Here is a 21,428-nt window from a genome sequence, read left to right as displayed (position 1 = left end):
GTATTAACAATGGCTGCCACATATCTCGTACACATGACATAGGTTTCAGGAGAAGAAACCAGGCCAAACACTTGAGATGGGCTAAGAAATACCAGAATTTCCCAGTGGCAGACTGGAGAACATTCCAATTTACTGATGAATCCAAGTTGGAGTTGGTGAGCCCACAGATGAAGTCATTCATTGTGGATTTCAAAATGGACTCTAAACTGAACTCAGTTCCCCAGAATTCCCCAGTATTCACACCTCAGTGCAAAGACTGCCAAGAGACCCAGCTATGAGCTGCTATTGGTGAGCCCATCTCAAGTGTTTGGCCTTGTTTCCTCTCCTGAGACCTATGCCAGGCAGTCAAAACTCCAGCTCCTTCCTTTGTTCTCTCTCTTCTCCACCCTATCCCCCCACGGGGCTGCCTGCCCTCTTTGACTGCAAAAGCCAAGCATTATGTGACATCACAAGAATATTTGTGGAACACTGTCAAATCATACAGGGATAACATGAGTCAGCAGGTATTACACAAACTTGTGGAGTCCATGCCAGCTTAAGTGCACACTGTCATTAAAGTGATAAAAGATTTTCATACTCATTCCAACTTTTCACTCAAACTGCTAAACTGGAATTATCATTTGTAATGGAAGAAAATAGTATTCAATTTGAAACAGATGTAAAGTACAAGTATATTCATTCATGGTCTCAGACCTTTGGACCACACAATCCACACAGTCTCAATAATTCACAATAATCAACAATATGTTCAGAGTTGTTTTAATAGTTGATTTTTAGAATGGCTCAGTAATTTCCTAAAACAGCTGGAGCCGGTTGCACTTACTGATCTTTACCAAGCCTGGTCCTAACTGTTGAGTCAGTCTTAGTTAAGACCAGTCTCAGAAGGGACTCTAAGTCGGTTGTTCCAGCAGAACCTAAGCCTAGTCTTAACTATGCTTGTCCTTGCAATGCACGTTCACGTGAATTCTACGCAACTATAGCTGTTGTATAACAGCAGTGTGTGTTACTAGGATACATTTGATTTTTAAGGAATAGGGCAGTATGCAGTGTGTGTGCGTAGCATGTAGTGGAGCGAGAGAGTGAGCGACAGAAAGTGACAAGTGAATACAAGCGGAGCAGAGAAGGTGAGCAGTAAGTCATCAGTAAATGTACAGTGTAGGTTATAGTTCTTCAGAGTAAATAATAAAGGCTGCAGCTTTTCAAGACCAAACTTAATCTCTCGTGTTGTTTCACAACTGCTGGAAAATTGATGGCACATTGTTTACAATCTCCCCGTCCTACTAATTTGTAGCTAATCATTTTTAATTTGCTGCGATCTTATGGAGGATCAAAGAAAAGAAAAGGCGATTTCACGGACATTGAGATAAGAAAGTTAATAGAGAAGTGTATAGCCACCACAGAAGACTTCTGACTGCCAAACCGCCCAATGTAATGACAGACTACCTCAGTTTTGTGAGTTGTTGAATCAGGGGAAACTTGATAAACTGAACCGCTCTCTATAACAAACTGATTATTTGTCCACTCTTGTAAACTCAGCAAATATAATACATCAGGTAATTCATTTCTCTCTATAAAAAACAGTTTGTCCCAGTGTGTTGCAGTACCAGCGTATAGGCTACTCTGTGACTAGAGAAAGCACGTACAGTATATGCCTTGTTAGTAACTGATTAGCTGCACAGATGAGTGAGTATTATTACGCATGGCCTCAATTTTGACTTCACCCCTGCTCCTGACTAGGCATAACATTTACATCACGAGAGCAAGAAGAAGGCTCAAGCCCAGGTGGTGTGACCAGCGTAACTGTCAGGTCGGACTGAGAACGCGAACGTGACTTAAGATCAGACCAGTAAGCCACTGTTAGTGCGACCAGCCCCTGGTCTATGTAGTTTTTAATGTTTGACCAGAAGGAAAAAGTGCTTTTCATTTGGACTATTTTCCGCAACAGATTAATCCATACTTGGTGCTATAGTAGGTATTTGAGGCAGCAGGTGTATGTGGGATCGAGTCAAAATAAAGTACTGCTTGTGTGTTTGTGGTAATGACAGAACATGTCACCGAGTACAACAGTGTGGCTCATTGTTGTGTTTTAATAGTTTTGGACAACAATGGAGCTCTAAGGCACGGAGGAATAAGATGTATCAGGCTTTGGATACACACAATGCTTGTTAGTAGGAGTAATACAGTGGTGGTTTGGCTTTGCACATGGGACTTGATGACAAGAAAAAAACACTGAATTTTACTAGAGTTATCTTTAAATTGTAATTTTCCAAATGACACATTTTGCACAGCAGTGTGTTCTGGATCTGTAGCATCACTTTATTGGTGTGCTTAAGGCTATTTAAAACCCATAGAAATGCAGGCACCACATAACAGTAAAACACTTTTTTAGGTCTGACAAACAAAAGGTTTTAAAATCAAACAGGAATATAATTATTCAATGCTTACTTTCACAAATTGTATAAATGTTCAGATATTAAAAACAGCATGAATTTGCTGCAATTGTGGTGGACTACAAACAGCATGGTCCGAACAGAGACGGTTTGCTGTGTCATCACCTAAACAACATTATATACAGTATATCAAACAACAACATGGCACAGTTAAGTGAGGGATGATTGTAGGTGAAAGAGAAACACACGCACACAAATTAAAGAAAAACACTGATTAAAGCCCAGCTGGCACAGGAGTTTTGTCTCAAGGTTAGGTGGGGTGAATTTAACATATCCTGCTGATCACTGATAGTAATCCTATCCAGAGCACATACTGTATGTACAGTACAGTAATTACAATTACATTACCCGAGACTAGCTGCTGAAAAAAATGGAACATCTAGCTGCTAGAGGAAAAGATATTATCTTTATCAGTAGTTGGTAGAAAGAGAGCTTTTAATGTGAAGTCTGGAAATATTGGGTTACCATTAGCAGTGACTTAACACACCTCTGATACAATTATAGTCATAACAGTGAGGCTGATATAAATGATATCAAATGACATGACATTCCTGTGAATCCACCATGTGTATGCAGTTCATTTTGACCCTCTGTGGGAATGGCGGACTCCACCACTACATATATATATATATATATATATATATATATATATATATATATATATATATATATATATATATATATATATATATATATATATATTCTTGTTGTCATTTATCATATACTATCGTTAACTGCATTTTGTAGTAGGTATACAACACTGAGCTGACATTTTTCCCATTTAGTATCATTACAGTGTGACAGGGACAGGTTTGTGTGTCCCAACATAACGCAGCCACATTAGGATGGACAGTGAAAGCAAGAGAACACACACTGCCACACAATTTTGTCTGAATACCAGTTTACGAAAGTGAAAAAAGAGGCCAATGTGTTTCTTTGACAACAAAGATGAACATCCCACAACATTCAGTCATAATGATATTTCTTGAGTGCACCAGGGCTCCCTTTGTGGAAGTAGGAAAAATAAAGAATTAGAAAGTGACTGTCCTCAGCTGTAAAGCTCAGACTCATCATGTCCCTGTAGAAGAGATCACTGAGGCTTCTGGTCTGTGGACGGGCATCGCTTTTCCAAATGTGCCGCCACAGATCCTGGCGCTGTTACAGAGAGGAAAGGGCTTCAGTCTGCCACGTGGCTAGTGCATGTTGGGGTACTTCAAGCAAAATCTGTTGAATCCATCATATATGGCCTGTCTGGAAAAAAAAACAGATATGCAGCAACAATTAGAATAGCAAAGAAAAGATTGTGTACAAAAATTACCGTACTTTATGAGTCTGGGATTTGACCACCTAAAATTTTAATTTGCTGTTTTTCACATGCAAAAAACCCTCATTCATGGGATGAAGATGTCAAATGAACAGCTGTCTGACACAATGTGTCAGGATAAGCTTTACAGTACAATGCAACATGGATTTACATTGGATTGTGATAGTTTTCCTAGTAGTCAGGTATTTCTATGTATACTTTAAGATCTTTTGGACTTAAAGGGTAACTTCACCCAAAAATGAAAACATCATCTTCTCATCCCCATGGTGATGGAAAGTCGGCTTAAGTTTTGTAGTCCACAGAGCATTTCTGAAGCTTCACAGCAATCCACATCAATCAGCAATCAAGCCAAAAAAGACTCAGCAGCTGAGATCCACTACCGTCATAGCTAGCTAACTTCAAAATATAGCTCAGATTTGCTTGAACAACACAGAGCAGCGTTAGCTGCCAACTTCAGGTCATTATTTGCACACCTGGACACCAAGTTGGATAATATCCAGGCCATAGTACAGAGTCTGATGTGGAGGATGTCAACGTCTGGAGCAACTCGAGGCTACACACTCCTTGCTGCAGGAAGACAACAAGTGGCAGAAATCTAAACTTTCTGGTTTAGAGGTAAGGAGTTGGGGACAAAGTATTCACATTGTGGGCCTACTTATTCTCCTCGCTTCTTGTAGATGTTTTTGGCCATCAAGTAATCCCTCCTCCCCCGGAGCTGGATTGAGACCACCACAGTCCTGTTCCCCAGAAAGACTGCGTCCCATCAACATTTGCTTCCATCAGTGTTCTGGAGCAGCAGGCTGAATATAAGGATGTCATGGCCAAATTTTATAAAAGAGGACTCCAACCATCTCACCTACTTCAATTTTTTAGGAAAATGCTGCAAAGCTGTTTTGCTGTCAAGCTCCAGAGATGTTTTGTGGACTACAGAACTTCACCTGAATTTCCATCAGCAAGGACAGCAGATAATGATTGAATTTTTATTTTGTGAACTTATCCTTTAAGTCCAAGTCAAGGCTACGTAGGGTCCTGAACAGGCTCTTTTGAAAATGTATATTGACTAGTTCAATAAACTTTCAAAGCAAATGGTCAGGTGTGCCTTAGTTTGTTATTTATGTGGTCTGCGGTTTGAAAGACTTATCAATTCCCTTTAAAAAAAAACTTTGAACATTTGCAACTAGTTAAAAGTTAAAAATGACAATACATCAAAGAAGTGAAGTGACGTTTTTGTAGCTGTAGACAGTTCATTAGATAGTTTTGAATGTCAAATCTAGGCAATAAGCAGCTGGAATCTATACATACAATAAGCAGCAGAAGAAATGAAATGTTAATTAAAAGTGTATCTGACACATGAAAATAACATTTTGTAAATGTTGTAGCATTCTTAATATACTGCAGGTTTCACAAGCTACCTGTGCTTAAAGGATAACTACCGTTTTTTACAACCTGGACCTTATTTCTAGCAAAATATATGATCACTTACTCACCCAGATAACTTTGGTGTCATTTGAAGTCGTTCGGACGAAATTAGATCCAGTGTAGCGCTGCGTATATCCATATAATGCGAGTGACGGGGCATCAACACACAGCCTCTATATAACGCATTATCTGCCACGAAACTAGTTCATTTCACCAATATTTTGTTACGATACGCTAGCGCTATTCCCCTCTGAGTCCGGGCTTGTCTATTGTCAACATCCGGGGTCAAACTAGCAGTAGCAGCTACAGGTAAACAAGCCGGGCTGTCGCGGGTGCGCGCGCGGCTCAGAGACGACATCTTCCAGGTCAGAGGTAGTAGGTCAACCTACAGACCCCGGATGTTGACAACAGACGAGCCCGGACTCAGAGGGGAATAGCACTAGTGTGTCGTAACAAAATATTGGTGAAATGAACTAGTTTCGTGGCAGATAATGCTCATAGAGGCTGCACTTCAGTGCCCGGATCACTCGCATTATATGGATATACGCAGCGCTACACTGGATCTAATTTGGATCTAACGACTCCAAATGACACCAAAGTTATCTGGGTGAGTAAATGATCATATATTTTGCTAGAAATAAGGTCCAGGTTGTAAAAAACAGTTGTTATCCTTTAATACTGGATGTACCATTATTTTACCATATTAAATTAATCAGCTTAGATACTGATGTGGTCTTAAGCCGATTCTGACTCCTGCAGTTGATGTAGATCTAGATCTAGAAAAGACTCATCACTCTGTTGGTCTTGTTGACCTACAAACCACAGTCCTCGTGATGTCACAAGGTGGTGTGACCACAGACATCAACTTGCAAAGAGCACATCAACCAGACGACAGCTAAAGGTTTCATTTGGCATTGGAAATATTTATTATTCGTTAATTATCTAGAGCTAATACGTGTCATTTAAACCGACAAAAATGGTACTGGCTGAAAACAAAGGCCCTGCTGCCTGCATGTTTAAGTGTTTGAATGTGATAATCTGATATATATATATCTTCTGTTCACTATATGTTACTCTGCAATTAAAAACATAAATGTTTCTGTCCCTCCCTTGCTCATAGTTGCTCTGAGAATCTTCCTGAAATACTCACAAATTACTTGTTGCTATTCAGATGAGAAAGGAGGGATGACAGTGACAGAGTTTTACAGTCCAAGCTAATCATTGTACTGACCATTTACTACTAAAATATAGTATAGTACTTTAACAGTGGAAGCCAACTACAAAGGAGCCAATTATGAAGTGTGTCCCTACAGTGTGTCTGTATGTTTTGTAGGCACTGTTAAAGTAGGCATATCTCACAAACCTAACACCTGACCATACACATCTTTGGATAGTTTCTAGGTCAGTAGTTTACCTGAAGGTGTTCTGTTTAAACAGGTATGCACTGATGTGTCCTCCATTCAAATATCTGACTTCACATCCTGGCCATATCTCCTGCAGACTGAGGACCCCTGTACGAGGGATGTAGGCATCCTCCTTGGCCTGGACCACGATGATAAGACTGGTGTCTACAGGAACTAGGACAGATGGAAGGAAGACACAATCTTAATACATGCTGCCACTGGGACGTGTCAGATATAAAGACAATTTTCAGTACAATTGTACTGTACAAATTAAAGTGCAGCCCCTGCTGAGCACGGCCAAACACAACTGCGTGCATCTCATCCTGGTGTATCACGTAGCTCTGCAGAGGGGAAAGGAGCCTACGAAGCGGGTAAAGAACTGGACGGTGGGTTCCTCATCGACTCTACAGGGCTGCATTAACTGCACTGACCAGTAAGTGTTTTTGACTCCAGTAATGACATTGACAAACTCACAGATGTCGTTTAATCCAAACGTAAACCCGGGGTCAGCACTAAAGCATTATGAGTCACATCGAGCTGCTGTGACACCCCCACTCCAACCTTGTTTAAATGTAGGACCCAGTGACCATAGCAGATTTTTCTGCAGCTGCGGTATGATTTTGGAGAGATTTAAAGGAATATAACGAGAAAGAGAGACAGAGAGATCACAGCTGAGTCCAGCTCAGTGCTGTGCCCTGTGAGGACAGATTGCTGTGAAGTCTCTCATCAGTGATGACCAAACTCAGCTATTCTGAATGAGTTTTTGTTAATGGGTTTGACAGGCTGCATGTTTTTATGTATGTCTGCTGCTTCTGTGGTGCTGGCATTCAGATCTGATGCCTGTAGTGCACCAGAGAATTAATTAATTGATGTGCATCAATAGAGGCACGTCAATCAGAGTCAGAGCCCCCTTGCTCTGACTCTGATTGATTGATTGATTGATTGATTGATTGATTGATCTGCTTGATCATAAAAATCCAGTAATTTGCACAACACTCCATCAGACACAGAGAAGTATCTCACACACACTAGAAACATTTTCTATTTCCCTTGTTTGAGGCATCAGTGGCTACTGAGAGATATACAGCTCACCTTCAGTTGGGGACAAATCATCCAAAATATCATCTCGGCTGTCATTCTACCCAAGTGAATCTTCTTCACAACATTTCAGTCATTGAATAGCACAACGTTGAGCTCAACAAGACAGTTGGTGCTGTTGTAGCTGAGTCCGTGTTCAACCGTACACATATGAGGCTTCACTTGCAGCAATGTTGTCATTTTCTGCTGTCGATGTCATGAATGCACCAGTATTACTAGCACCTTTAGCTAGTGTGGCCTTCATGTGCATTTCTGTGGAGGCATGCTGAGTTAGGTCATTTTCACCTCCATGGCCGATTAAGAATTCCGGCCAGCGTAGAGTACAGAAAGCTTTCGTTGCATCACAACTGACTGGCCTAACCCACGTCTTTCCCCCCCATTGTTTGTTGTAGCTGCACAGTCCTTTCTTTTTTGCAGGTTTTGCAAATATTTGGATTGGTAATTTTCACAGTCAACTTTACGGCGCTTTGGCTTTGAGAAACATTTTGAAGCTGTTGTTAGTGTTATAGTTAGCTGATACGACTTTCTCTGTCCCGCAAGCCCAGAGCGCAAGTGCTGAGCGAGTTGTGTTGACATAATGTAACCTGGCGACATAACCTAGTCAGATCTGATTGAGGCAACATTGAAACTCAACAACCCTGCTTTAGATGTCTCAAAGTATTTGAGAAACATCTACCTGAGTTTTATTTTTTAATATGATGCTGGACTGATTTGCGGGCAGTCTTGCAGGCATGGTAAATTTCAAAGGGCCGTATCCCGGCCGTGGGCTGCTAGTTGAATAGGTCTGCCCTAGAGGCAACAATACAGCTATCTGCAAAAAAGAAATGGTAAAACTGCAGGAATTCATTTGCTTAGCAACTGTGTCCATCTGCAAAGTTTCTGCTTAGAAGCAGTTCTTGTGGTGATATTTACAGTAGAAGTGGCACTAACTAGAAGCTAAAACATCGGCATGGCTGGCCTAGGTGGTTGACCAATTAAAGAAGACTAGGCATTTCAGGAGGGGGGCCTTATGGGGGACTGGGCTAGGAGTGTTTCAGACAGAGGGAGAATATGAATAAAGGTGTTATAACAATGTACACTATGAGAAAAAGTATGTGTTTTTTGAACATTAAAGCATGAAAACATTTTCTAGTAGACCTAAAATAAAAGCATGCATCTAAAAATGGGTAGTATATAGTCTTTTCAAACTATCTACTCTATATGTGTATTTATACACCACCTGTTACATCATTATGATATTTCCTTTCCTCTGTCCTATTTCTGTTATAGCATTTACCAGAAATACTTGTATATGTGACTGTCTGCACCATAAAACTTACCAGAGAAGTTGGCCATGTGTGTACATTCATCCATCACTCCTTTCATAAAGCTTATAGACTCTCTATGTAATGATGGCCGACAGCATTTGGCTGAATCGCTTTTGTTGTTTGCATGAGGGCTTCTAGAAAAAGGAAAAAAAAAAGATTTTAGATGAAATCTATATGACGAAATGTTGTAACTGGAGCGACAAGTAACAGTAGGATTCTGATGATTAAAACAAACACTTGAAATAAAAAAACAACTAAAACAAAAACATATTGTGGGATTACTTCCTGCACAGTATGGTAAATAGATTGTCTGTAATAATTTTTCATTGAAATGCTTAAGGAGTAAGGCATCATCTTCGTAATATATTGTGTAATAACATCCTGATATTTGGACCCAGTGGTGTCTGTCGTGCCCCTCATATTGACCTGTGTTCCCTGGAACCACATGTAAAACTAATGGTCAGTGACTTTAAATTTGACAAACTTAGTGATTAAATCTATCTTTTTCCCTGCTGAGACATGTATCTAAGGCCAAGTCCTTTTTATCATTTAGTGATTTTTAAAGGGTTTGAAACTTTGAAATGTTCCCCATCTTGTGTACATTTTAGGTATGATCCATCTTTCAGATTCCATCAAAACTTTTCAAAATATTCAACTTTTTTTTAAGCTTAGTTTTTTGGAAATCAATTAGAAAACACTTCTAACAAACTTTCTTTTAAACTCTACATCAAATGAGACAATGCATACAGTATATACATAATGAATAGGTGTTTGAATCTATCCTCCTTACTAATGTATAAAGAAGCTATATGATTAGTATGTCATAACAAAATAATACATTTTGGGCAAAAGTGGAGTAACAAATACAACATGTTATTTGAAGCCTCCTCTTTAAAATTGTAAAGAACACATTCAGTAGCTTCTTATTCACGACACGTTAAATTTATTACCTCAGTAGACTGTCCAAGCTTGTCCCTCTGCTGTTCACTGAAGATAAGAACTGGTGTACTCTGTCTCCAGCCCTGCCCCCTTCAGTGCTTTTTCCAATCAGCAGGTCTTGTCCAGCCTCTGCTTCCCCTCCTGCTTTGAACTTTGGGCCCACTGACTCCCTGTCATCTGCAGACAGGCCAAGCAGATGCTCTAAAGAGTCTGCATTCTTCACAAGTTCTGGACCCATCTTAAAGGAATCAGCCTGACAGAGGTAAACACACAGACCAAAAGACAGGTACACTTATACTTATTGAAGCTAATGTCTGTTCATGTAAGTGTTTGGTAAGGGGAGGGTTTAGTTCTCCAGCAGAATCCTTGTGGCAATTATTGGAGAGCTTCTTTCAATAGCCAAATCGAACTGCAGGATCATTTGTTTAATGGTAATGATAGATGGACAATTCTTTGATGAATCTTTGTCTGATTGAACGAATAACAAATACCCATCACATGTTACCGGAGTACAATAGAGCTTAAAGGCTTCTCATGTGGTCAGATTTTTGGGCAACAGCTGCTTAGTCTGTAATAACTTTTGTCTGGGAAACCTAGTATGAAAGTAATTTCTGCTTTCTCAAAAACAAACAAAGTGTCGTTTCATATTGAAATGAAACAAAGAAAAACATGCTTGTGTGAGCATCTGTCAAGCTACAAGCCAATGTGTACATTTACTTGATAAGTAACTTAACTGATCAATTTTCTTGTGATTGATCGACTTGTCACTCAATTTATCGATTCAGTACTAATATTTTCCACATTTATACTTACTTGTTGGCATTTTTTATAGCCAATTGTGCTGCCTTTGTTCTCATTAGAATTCAAACACCACATTCAAGTTCATATAATATTCAATCACTTTCTGATAGTATACGTGATCTTCAAGAAAAGTTGAAGGATAACATACCCCACAGTACCCCAAGAGCTTAATGATTTCCTCTTCATACACTGAGTTAATGGCATACTGCTTCTCCAGCTCTGTCCAGTTCACTGCTTTACTCAGCACTCCCTGTTCTCACACACACACACACACACACACACACACACACACACACACAAACACACAAAAAGGCTCCAGTTTTAGTCATGGGAAAGGGGAAAAAAAGGCTATCTCAAAACAATACTTACACGCCTCTTTGTACATTGAATCTTTTGAATTGCTCCTCCAGTCCCTTCCTGAAGTGATTTAAAGTGTGTGGAAACTTCAAAAGGGGCTTCAGCAGTTGGAGCTAGATTAACCTTTTCTTGTTGACTGACAACCAAAGGCACATCTTGTGTATTTTTGGCCTGTTAGTAGCTGGTACAACCAAACGGCTAAACGATAGTTAAATCCCCTCGACCAAATTCAATATAAAAATGTAATTTTACAGGAACTACCTGTGCCATGACATAACAGCAGCCAATGACTCCTTCAACTGACATTTGGACTTGAGAGTACCGTTTTAAGACAGACTTGAAAAATGTGAACTTATTCTTTAAAGGTCCAGTGTGTAGGATTTAGTGACATCTAACAGTGTGATAGCAACCTGCTGAACACCCTTCGTCTCATCCTCTCTGACTGTTTAACATTCTCCTTATAGCTGTAGTAAATCTTTATACATTCTGATATTTTTTGCTAAATATCTTGTGTGGCCCATCCGCTTCCAGGTCATCACGGTGAAGAGGGGATGTGTGGCTTGTGAACTCCTGGATGAAGATTCTTTACAAATATTTTATATGATCTCCTTGTATCAGATATTCTGTCAATTAAATTTGTATACTCTCTCTCCTCCACTTACACTCTACTTCAAAATATAAACAATATAATATGCAAGTGTGTTAAGGTTTTTTATTTGACTTTGTTGCTCTGTTGTTCTTACCTAGGAACAAATTGCCCAATAATTTCTATTTCAAAAGCACATCTTGGTTTGTATTTATGGTTCTTGGTATGTAATCTTCTTAAACCAACCAATCAGCTGCATTTGTATATTGTATTCAATCAAGCTGCAATTTATTTGCACACTGTCAAAGCTTACATCAATCAGAAAAAACATTTGCAGAACCCCGACTACAATGTTTATCATGTCAACTATAATTCTGCTGTAATAAGTAAATATCTATTGATCCATAGTATGTCAGGCAGAGTGTGTGTGTTACCGTGGTGAAGACACTTGAGGCAGTGGACCAGGACAAACAGGGAATCAGAGGGATTGGCTTCGGCCAGTTAGTTACTGCCAGGGATGCCATCTGGCCACAAAGACACACAAGGGACTTGATGAAAAATATTAACTTAGGGTAGGTTTAAGTATTACATTGGACCTACTTGTATTTGTATGCTGGTATGCATGTAAAATATTTACTTTCAAAGTTTAAGCATGGTGCTGGTGACTAAGGGTCTCCAGGAGGACAAGCATGTTGGGTAGGCTATTTACTTAAGCTACTTAATATATGGCTTTGATAACAGGAAATCATAGTGAAAACTGCTTCAATAAACAAAATGGCAAAATGTGTGCTGTTTTGCTGACTCACATATCCTCCCATGGAGATGCCAGTCATTCCTAGTGGCCAGTAACCTTCTCTCTCCAGCCAATGAAGAAGGACTGTTGACTCCAGAATCAAAGCCCCTCCCATCACAAACAGGTCTGACACATTCTTCAGACTGGACCGCCTATAAAACTCAAAAATAATGTCCCCGTTTACTTTACACTGAATTAATCCTAGCCTTAAAACAAATATCCACTGAAAATCTACAACCTCGATTTCAAAACAGATGGGACTTTATGTAAAATAGAAGTAAAAACCCAGTGCAATGATTTGATTATATATCCTTTGTTGAACTATATTCAACTGACTACAGTACAAAGACAAGATATTTCATGTTCAAATTGATAACTTCATACAGTCATTCTGAATTTGACAGAAGTCATCTGGATGGCAGCATTAATGGTGCCTTCATATAAGTGCAAGTTACCCATGTCATGAACACTAACACACCCTCACACCGTCACAAATGCTGGCTTTTGAACTTTGTGCTGGCAAGTCTGGATGGTCCTTTTCCTCTCTAGGCTGAAGGACATGACGTCCATTATTTCCCAAAACATGAAAATTTGGACTTGTCAGACCACAGCACACTTTTCCACTTTGTCTCAGTCCATCTCAGATGAGCTCAGGCCTGGAGAATTCAGCAGAGTTTTTGACATTTGGTTTTTGCTTTGCATTTAGTCCTTTTGTTTTGTGTTTACCGAGTAGCATCAGTGAACACAATCTGTCAACTATTCCATAGTGTTCCCGAGGTCATGTAGTAATATCCTTTATGTCATCATGTCGTTTTTTTATTTAGTTTTGGTTTTTTTTTTCATGACTTTTAAAAAATTGACTCGACAGGAAACTGGGAGAGAGTGCAAGGGGATGAAATCAGCAAAGAGCCACAGGCTGTTTTGAACAAAGCGGTAAACCTCGCCTCATAACTCATAAACGACTGAGCCTTCAGGATGCCCCTTTCATACCCAATCCTGATTCTATCACCTGTTGATCACCTGTCAATGAACCTGTGGAATGTTCCAAACAGGTGTTTTGGTGCATTACACAACTTTCCCAGTCTTTTGTTGCCCCATCCCAGATTTTCAATAAATTATAGAGATTATCAGTTTAAACATAAGCGGTGAAATCTCATCTCTCACTTATTGTGATTTTGTATATGTGTGATGCTTATGTGTCACATATTAAGTTGGAGCAAGTTAAAGACAAAACTTCTTTAAATACCAACTAAAAGCCTAATAAAAAAAAAGTTGGGCAATTTGTATCTGAACTGTGGTGACCTTAAGAGGTCACTGACCTAACCACTGCATTTTTCCAGTATTTACCCCATCTCTCTGCATTATAATCATGTCTGTCTTTACTAAAATTGCATTTTTGTTCTAATAGACATGCTTATTTGCTGCCAGCTGCCTCAGCCACAGCCCTGTTGCAAATTTCTGCTTAGGACACCAATTTAACTCTGACACTATCAAGTAATGTGTTTATGCCTGGGTGTAAAAGTAGCTATAGATTATTACAAACTTTGACAACTTCTGCTGTATGTTATATGGAATACTATGACCATCATCAAGTTTGTTGAGCCTAAGAGTCCCTGTCGGGCATCTTGGCCCAGAAATTGGCCAAGGCATGTCCTGTGCACCAAAGGCGGAGAGGTTTGACCAAATCTCCAGGATGTTTGGAGAACCTGATGGTATCAGAGGGCCTTACGAAACTAAGCAAATGGGAAAGGAAGTCAGAGTAGACTTTTGATACACGTTCTTATCATAATAAGTATGGCCTTAAAAGGAAAGTGCAGAATCAAAACAGCTTGTTGACCAATGATCACTTACAGGGCTGAGTTAGCATGGTGTCTTGTATCTAGCAGTCAAATATAAGCTGAGGATATTTGTCTGGGTTCTCCAATTTTTAAACTGAAAAGCTCACTTTCATCTAAATCTATCTGAGTTTAAAACCCAAACAAATGCCAGATTGGTAATCAATTAGTCAATCAAGTCACACGTGTGTGAAGAGGGGTGAGGAGTGAACTTACAGTTGGTCTTTGGGTTTGCGATAGCCATGTAAAAGATTAGTTAAGGAATACAAGAAAAGGTAACAGACAGCACATCAGATGAAGAGAACAAGACGACACAAACATGAGCAGACGATGATATTCAGATGTTGGTGAAAACGGTTTCATATGTGTGCTTGCTGTAAGCAACAGCATATTCTTTTTTATGCTTACTGATTAATGTACTGACCCTGATATTAGCATTGGACTTTGTGGGATAGTAGTTTCTAACTCAGAGCTCACTGGAGTGAGGAGAGGCACTAATAGATGGCAGGTTCATTCAAATGAGGCAGCACAGTGACTCTTTTGTTTCTTGTACAACATCATATTGCTGCCAGTCTAGTGATGCCAGTTCCATTCTACCTTTCTCTGAAGCAAAAGTAGCATTTAATGTTTTATTCTTGAAATTAAGCAAACACTGCTATACAACAATAACCGTATGTTGTGACCATTTACAATGTGAGATACAGTAGAATTATTCCTTTCTGACGAAACATCTTTTCATTTGTTGAGCTCTTGTTGTCATGTTTCCCTGTGATTGGCTCAGTAGTTTCAGAGTGATGAGACCACTGATGTGATTGGCTGATGCCCATTGGGCATTTGACCATCAAACTAATTACTCGCTCCAAATGATCAAATAGAAAAATTGCTATTTTTTATTCAAGCTTTTATCTTTTTAAACTGCACATAAATGTTTTCAGGAATAATTGAATCTTTTTGTAGTTTGGATATATTTTATTTCAAATCCAAATCAAAACTATACACCAAAGTAAAAATCCTATTATATAAGTAGAGGAACAGTAGTATGAAAAAGATATACTTTCTCAGAGACTGTCTTAGAAGAATAATTTTCATTAAAAAAAATAAAAAAACAGGGAAGCATATGTGAAAAGACAATAGAAGGATATAATAAGGGTTCTCCAGAAGTAGTGAGGCCATTCCTGCTTCTTTAATCATGGGCCTGGCCATCAGAGTCCGGCGGCGCCAGAAAAACTACACACACACACACACACACAGTTATTGAGGATGAAGTTATCACAACAATCTGTACAGGGCTCTACTGCTGGGAGGTGTTAGCATCTGCTCATTCTTTTTTAAAATCAATATCAAGATTTTCTTTTTAGTTCTTTAGCCGTCTTTGTTGTCTGAGGTCTGTTTTTCTTGTGGGTTTTAACAAACAACTAAGATGGTCACTTCCAAAATGGCCCAAAACCAAGCTCAGAGCACTTCACTGGTTCCTCAGTATGGTTATGAATAATCTTCAGTGTTATTTCAATGTGAAATATTATATTTTTATATAATTAAAAATATAAAAACACATGCCAATGGAGATGACCTGATAAACAGGTTAGGTGGGGGCTGTCTGGGTACAAAGTTCAAGTTATGTTGAGCTTCATGGTTTAGAGACTTACATGGTCTCCAGTCCCAGCCAAGTGGATACATACTGGTCTGTTCTTCTGCCATCTCTTAGGAACTATAAACTGGAACCTGAAACAACACACACTATGAGGACCTACTCGGAGAGCATAGCATCCAAACATGTCAGTTGCAACTTAATAGTCTGTGTGAAACTCAAAAGACAAGCAAGTTCAAAGTAGTTCAAGCTCAGATAATATGCAAACTTATGCTGGGAAACTAACCTTATCCATGGCAGGCTAACTGTCAGGCTAGGCCGTGTAACACTGACCTGACTGATGAATTTACCACTGACTCCTTGGTGGGCTGCCATATGATTTGACTTTATTAACCACTATGATTCAGAAAATGTTTAAAATCAACTCAAAGAAATAATAACCAATAAATTAAATGAAGGAAAGTAGGATTAAATAAGTGTATACTTCTTCCTACTCCTTTTCTGGGATATCAATGCTTGTTAATGGAATATACTTTGTAACATGCTTTTCATTTTATTATGCTTATTTGTCTAAATGATTTAACTTTTTGTTTTGTTTTGCTTTGTTTTCACATGTCCGAAATAAATTTGCATTTATTCATTCATTCATTCATTCAATCCCTTACTCCACCCCCACAACACTACCCACCCACTTGGCATGTTTGACATGGAACAATGTAAAGACCTGACACTCAATTTACTCATCAGCCTGTTTCCTTGCACTCCCTTTAATGTTTCTATTCCTTGCTTGAACTACTGTACGTACTTAAGTATTGGAACTATTTCAATCATACCTTTGGATTAAAATGGCTTTGTTGTAATTCAGCTATCTACTATGTAACTGACATATTCTCAAGATCATATTTCACAAGAAAGAGAACTCCTGTATCTTTCACAGCTTCCAGTAATCACAGGGCTCATATCTGCTGCTGTGACATCATCACATCAGCAGAAGTAGGTGACAACGTCATGTTTTCTACCTGGCTTTGACGGCCTCTGGTGGCAGGATTCCTGGAACCAAGTGCTCCAGTGGAGAGATAAAGAACCCATCGTGGATCTGACAGTCGGCGTGCTCCTCTGTCTGGACACAAATTTACAAACAAACACACAATCGTAAGACTGCAACAAAGACAACAGTGATACTGAAGAGCAGTGATGTGAGAACAGATGGAGTACCTTGTTTATGTAGACTGGATAGTCCTCAGGCACCAGAGACTTGCACTTCTCTCTGTCTCCAATAATCTTACGGAACTCAAAGATTCTACAAACACAAACAAGAAAGAACATATCAGCTCAACAGTCGTTTACACACATTTCCTGAGACCATAGCTCAGTTTCTCAAAACTCTAAACACAAAACTTAAAACAGTTAACCACTTTGTGAGGCAATGACATTGCAACATTGTTATAGTTCAAACCAAAGTTGCACAGATTTCCTAAGAAAAATTGTTTGCTTCCTCTGTCCTCATCGCACTACAGTCTACCCTGTAGCTCGTGCTGCTGGCCAGCTGGGAAATGTATTAGCAGCTAGTTTGTGCGTTCAACACGCTCTCTTAACTTTTTAGATTAATTAATACATAAACAATGCGGTTAAATGCCACAATCATGTAAACACAAGCAAAGTAGCTGTCACAAACTTACCTCAGTCCACAAAGTAGATTTTTCACTTTAACCGTCAGAGCATTTAATTTATTGATTGCTGTCAAGAGATTTTCTACAAATATAACAAGAAATGCTTCTCGAATAATTTACCAACCCTGGCTTTAACAAAATATTGGACTTACACCAAATCAGCCACAACATTAAAACCACCTGCTTAATACTGTGCTGGTTCCCCTTCTGCTGCCAAAACAGCTCTGACTCATCAAGACACGTACACAAGACTTCTAGGGGTATACTATGGTGTCGCTGGGATGTTGTTCCAGCACGTCCCACAGATGCTTTATCAGATTGGGATTGGGATAGGGAATTTGCGGGCCAGGTCAGCTACCATTCATGCATTGAGGGATTTTTGTCAAATTTAGTACAAACCTACACTTAGACACAAGGTGAACTGAGTAGACTTTGGAGGTCAAAGGTCACTGCAACCTTACATGCTGTGAGGTCGTAGTGACCTTGTACCATATTGTAGCTTCTTAGGAGCTTTACCCTCTTTAAAGCATTGTCTTTTGAAGTGGCTATACATTTGTCTTTTACCAAAAATTGCTTTATAAGGTTTTGTTAAGTATGTGAACTACTTTCACTGTCCAGCAATTGTATGCTTCGTGGAGGCATATAACATCCAGGCAGTTGTTCCAGTTAAGTGTTATTAACACATTAATTTCCTTCCTTATTTTTCATAATTCTGCTTGTGCTTTGGGAACATACACATTTAATGCCAATAACACCTCTAGAATTTAATGTATTTGAGAGTTAAAAGAGCCCATTTTATATACAAAAAACCCCAAAACAATATAAGTCCATTTTGATATTGTGGTGCCCTGCCACAAATAAATCAGTGCATAGGAAACACTGCTGTTGTGTTGTTTTCCTTACCTCTTGAGATCTTCAGGCTTCCCCCATCCCCCGATGAAGAGTTTGGTGAGGAGCAGCCTTCTGTAAAATACATCCAGTCGGCTCACACCCATGGACCAACACCTGGCATCTACACGGACACAGATACACTTCATTCAGAATGAGCAGAAAATACTTTCTCAAGCACAATGCAGCATAAAAGCTGAAAGATGTCAGACTCTCGTATGTCCTTGGATCCAAGGTGTACACTACCTGCCACACACACACATTTTGTTTTAATTAACTGAAATAGACAGTGTCTGCTGATGATGTTTTCACCTTGTGCATCTAGTTGTGTGTGTGTGTGTGTGTGTGACTGTGTGTCATCATGGTAAAATGTGGTTGTTTTGCCAGGAGTTTATATGCCTGTCTCTGTCTGTCTGTCTGTGGACAGATTTTTGTCAGAGTGTCACTGTCACTGTGCAAGATAGTCATTAAACTTCACAGGTGTGCAGTTGAGATCAAAATGTAGGCCGCGTTCGAAGATGGTGTGTGTGTCTGACCCATGAGTATCGAGTACTCAAGTAATAATGCAGTAATGACTATTCAGTAGTCATGAGTCGTAGAGTGGCTGAGGTAGTGAGTGGTATAAGGAGACAGGAAGAGCTGAGACTAGCTGTTTATTATCCTAACTTCAGTAGATATCTCTTCAACGCAATACAGTCGTACTCAACATAATGTCCAAACTGTTAGTTCTGTTACTTCTTTACAATCTGTTGATAATTGTCATTTGAATGCTGAAACGTATTAAATAAATAAAGGGGAATTCCAGTATTTTTAAACCTGGGCGCTATGTTAACAAATTTCATTGTGCAAATGACTGAATACGGCATAGATATGTTAGGTTGTAATGTGTTTCTCCATGTATCTCCCATAGACTGTAATACAGCTGTCACCACAGTCTGACCCCAAAGCAAGATTCAGTGACGTAATGACCCTTCCTCCTGTTGTAGGTTCCTTGAACGATCTGCGTGTACTTGAGTCACGTGACGATGAAGCATTTTGAACTTCCGTTGACTCTCTGACTCATGTTGCCTTTATTTTCAAAAGAAGCCTGCTCTGTTATTCAAGCAGTCAACCACATTAAGTGGATGAGAATAAACTAGGTTATTTTTGCCGATAGCATGATAGCCTAAATAATGTGAATAAATGCTTTTCGTTGTACAAGCCGGTGTTGCAGAATGTCTAATAGCGTTGAATGAACCTTGGACCTTGAAGAACGTGGCCCTGTCGTCCTAAGTTCAATTCAGCTAAGTTAGCTTACCTAGCTTACGTCATTCGTTACGGGTGGTTTCACACGAAGTACAGAAAGACAGATATACGGCTGGTACAAACTGTAACTTACAATACTCCACAGTACACACGACGTCTGTAATCCTTTCTTCGCACAGAGCGCTGACAGGCAAGCGACTACACTCTGACCCGTTTCTTCATTTTTTTTTCCAGGTTGGTGAAGTCATGACCCGCCCCACTCTGCCTCTGATTGGCTAATACTCGTTGCATTCGTTGGCTGGGTTAGGTTTGAGGAGTGGGATTGGTCAGGATAATTGTATGTGTAAGCCAATCACAGGCAGAGTAGGGCGGGTCATCCCTTCGCCATCCTGGAAAAGAAATACAGTGACCTGTTGTCAAGCGTCTGGCATGCATCCTCTCAAAGTACAAAATAGTGTGTACATCCGGCCACAAAAATTAAAAATAAACCTGTACCAATATCTACTGAGCAACTGTCAGCAGGGCTCATGTCGACATTTGAAATATTTGTCACATTATGCGCATGCAAATAGAAATGGAGCTTCAATACATGTTATTGTTGTATATGAATACATGTTTTTCAATAAAGCTGATTGTAAATGGAAGACAAGACGGCCTCAGATAATTGGTCATTACCATTAATAGAACAACTTGCTTGTGACACCATATGATCTGACTAATAGGTGAAAGGAGAAACACTAGAAGGAATGTGAGAGTGGGTCAATGAAAGACATCATAAAAATGTTCATTTTGACCACAATTAACATTGAAAAGATGCCCAAAAATGATGTCATAAAAAACTTTTACTTTGAACTCTGTAATGATATCACTTGGACATCAATAGTCAACACTGAAAAGATGTCTAATGATGACGTCGCAAAAACTTTCATTTTTAACCCTGTAAGGATGTCACTGTTTAATGTCAATAGTGAACATTGAAGAGACGTCTATTTGATGAACATGAAGTTGACCTTTGACCTTTGCTAAAATCTCATCGCTTCATATTTTTATCCTATTAGACATTTGTATGAAATGTTTTTGTCATAATTAGTGTATGACATCTTGAGTCATTCCAAGTTGCCATTTGTGCCAAATTTAAAGAAATTCTGTCAATTCTTTCCTGAGAATAATGGGACGGACGGATGGACAACCTGAAAACATAATACCTCCGGCCCCCTATGCTGAAATTGACAACCTCAGGTTAGTCCCGCTCAGTTCTGGTTTTAGTGCGACACAGTTCTGGTTAAAGTCCAGAGTACGGATAAAGATAGTTTAGTTGAACAGATAGAGATAATGGTGTACCCTCTCATCCCTAGTTTTAAGTACGTCAGTAATACTGTATATTTTGAATTAGCTGGTGCTCTTCATGTTGTTTGATTAAACAAAGTTTCTTAGCATGAATTTATGATACAGGTACAGGTATTTTAAATTTTTTCAATTGATTATAGCTACTCTGTTCCTGGCATGCCTTGTGAAGAGCAGAGCCCATAATTGCAAATATATGTAGTTCACCTGTACAAATATCTGGACATCCAGTCACTGATATCTTTCATACAGATAAACCAGCTCATTTACATGACTGAAAGCAGAGGAGAGAGAAATGTGTCAGCTATGTGTCATCTGTATGAGAGAATATCTCTTTTGCTCCTTATAATGTTGGCAACTTGGACCATATATAAAGTAGAA

The 21,428-nt window shown here is 39.3% G+C and overlaps 1 protein-coding gene and 1 long non-coding RNA gene across 2 annotated transcripts in view; one reads left to right on the top strand and one right to left on the bottom strand.

Annotated features, from left to right (window-relative positions):
* The window catches only part of LOC311257218, a 10,967-nt gene extending 855 nt beyond the window's left edge, over nt 1–10,112 (top strand). Inside the window, exons 3-4 of the long non-coding RNA XR_014622598.1 lie at nt 6,694–7,029; nt 10,022–10,112. This is a non-coding gene — a long non-coding RNA (uncharacterized lncRNA). The remainder of the gene's footprint in view (nt 1–6,693; nt 7,030–10,021) is intronic.
* Nucleotides 2,296–19,855, bottom strand: abhd18 (abhydrolase domain containing 18). Its single transcript, XM_084352735.1, has 14 exons — nt 19,837–19,855; nt 18,474–18,582; nt 17,116–17,200; nt 16,920–17,020; nt 15,959–16,034; nt 15,455–15,539; nt 14,529–14,577; nt 12,491–12,629; nt 12,119–12,208; nt 10,890–10,991; nt 9,952–10,193; nt 9,014–9,135; nt 6,608–6,770; nt 2,296–3,701 (listed from the first exon to the last, which is right to left on the bottom strand). Exons 2-14 carry the CDS (start codon nt 18,563–18,565, stop codon nt 3,644–3,646), a joined length of 1,404 nt encoding a protein of 467 aa, XP_084208861.1. The 5' UTR covers nt 18,566–18,582; nt 19,837–19,855; the 3' UTR covers nt 2,296–3,643.
* Nucleotides 19,856–21,428: the final 1,573 nt, after the last annotated feature.

This window comes from Pagrus pagrus (assembly GCF_965226575.1).
Source record: "Pagrus pagrus genome assembly, chromosome: 5".
NCBI classification, from domain to species: domain Eukaryota; kingdom Metazoa; phylum Chordata; class Actinopteri; order Spariformes; family Sparidae; genus Pagrus; species Pagrus pagrus.
The sequence above is the reverse complement of the archived record's forward strand: the minus strand, read 5'-3'. Positions and strand labels throughout refer to the sequence as shown.

Bases quoted from the DNA above. Each gene is read 5' to 3' on its own strand.
- abhd18 (XM_084352735.1), bottom strand. From the start codon at position 18,565: ATGGGTGTGAGCCGACTGGATGTATTTTACAGAAGGCTGCTCCTCACC. The intron at 12,630-14,528 runs GTAAGTTCACTC...TGAGTTTTATAG, and splicing joins CGCAAACCCAAAGACCAACT to GCGGTCCAGTCTGAAGAATG. The intron at 9,136-9,951 runs GTAATAAATTTA...TCCTTTTTCTAG, and splicing joins AGCTTGGACAGTCTACTGAG to AAGCCCTCATGCAAACAACA.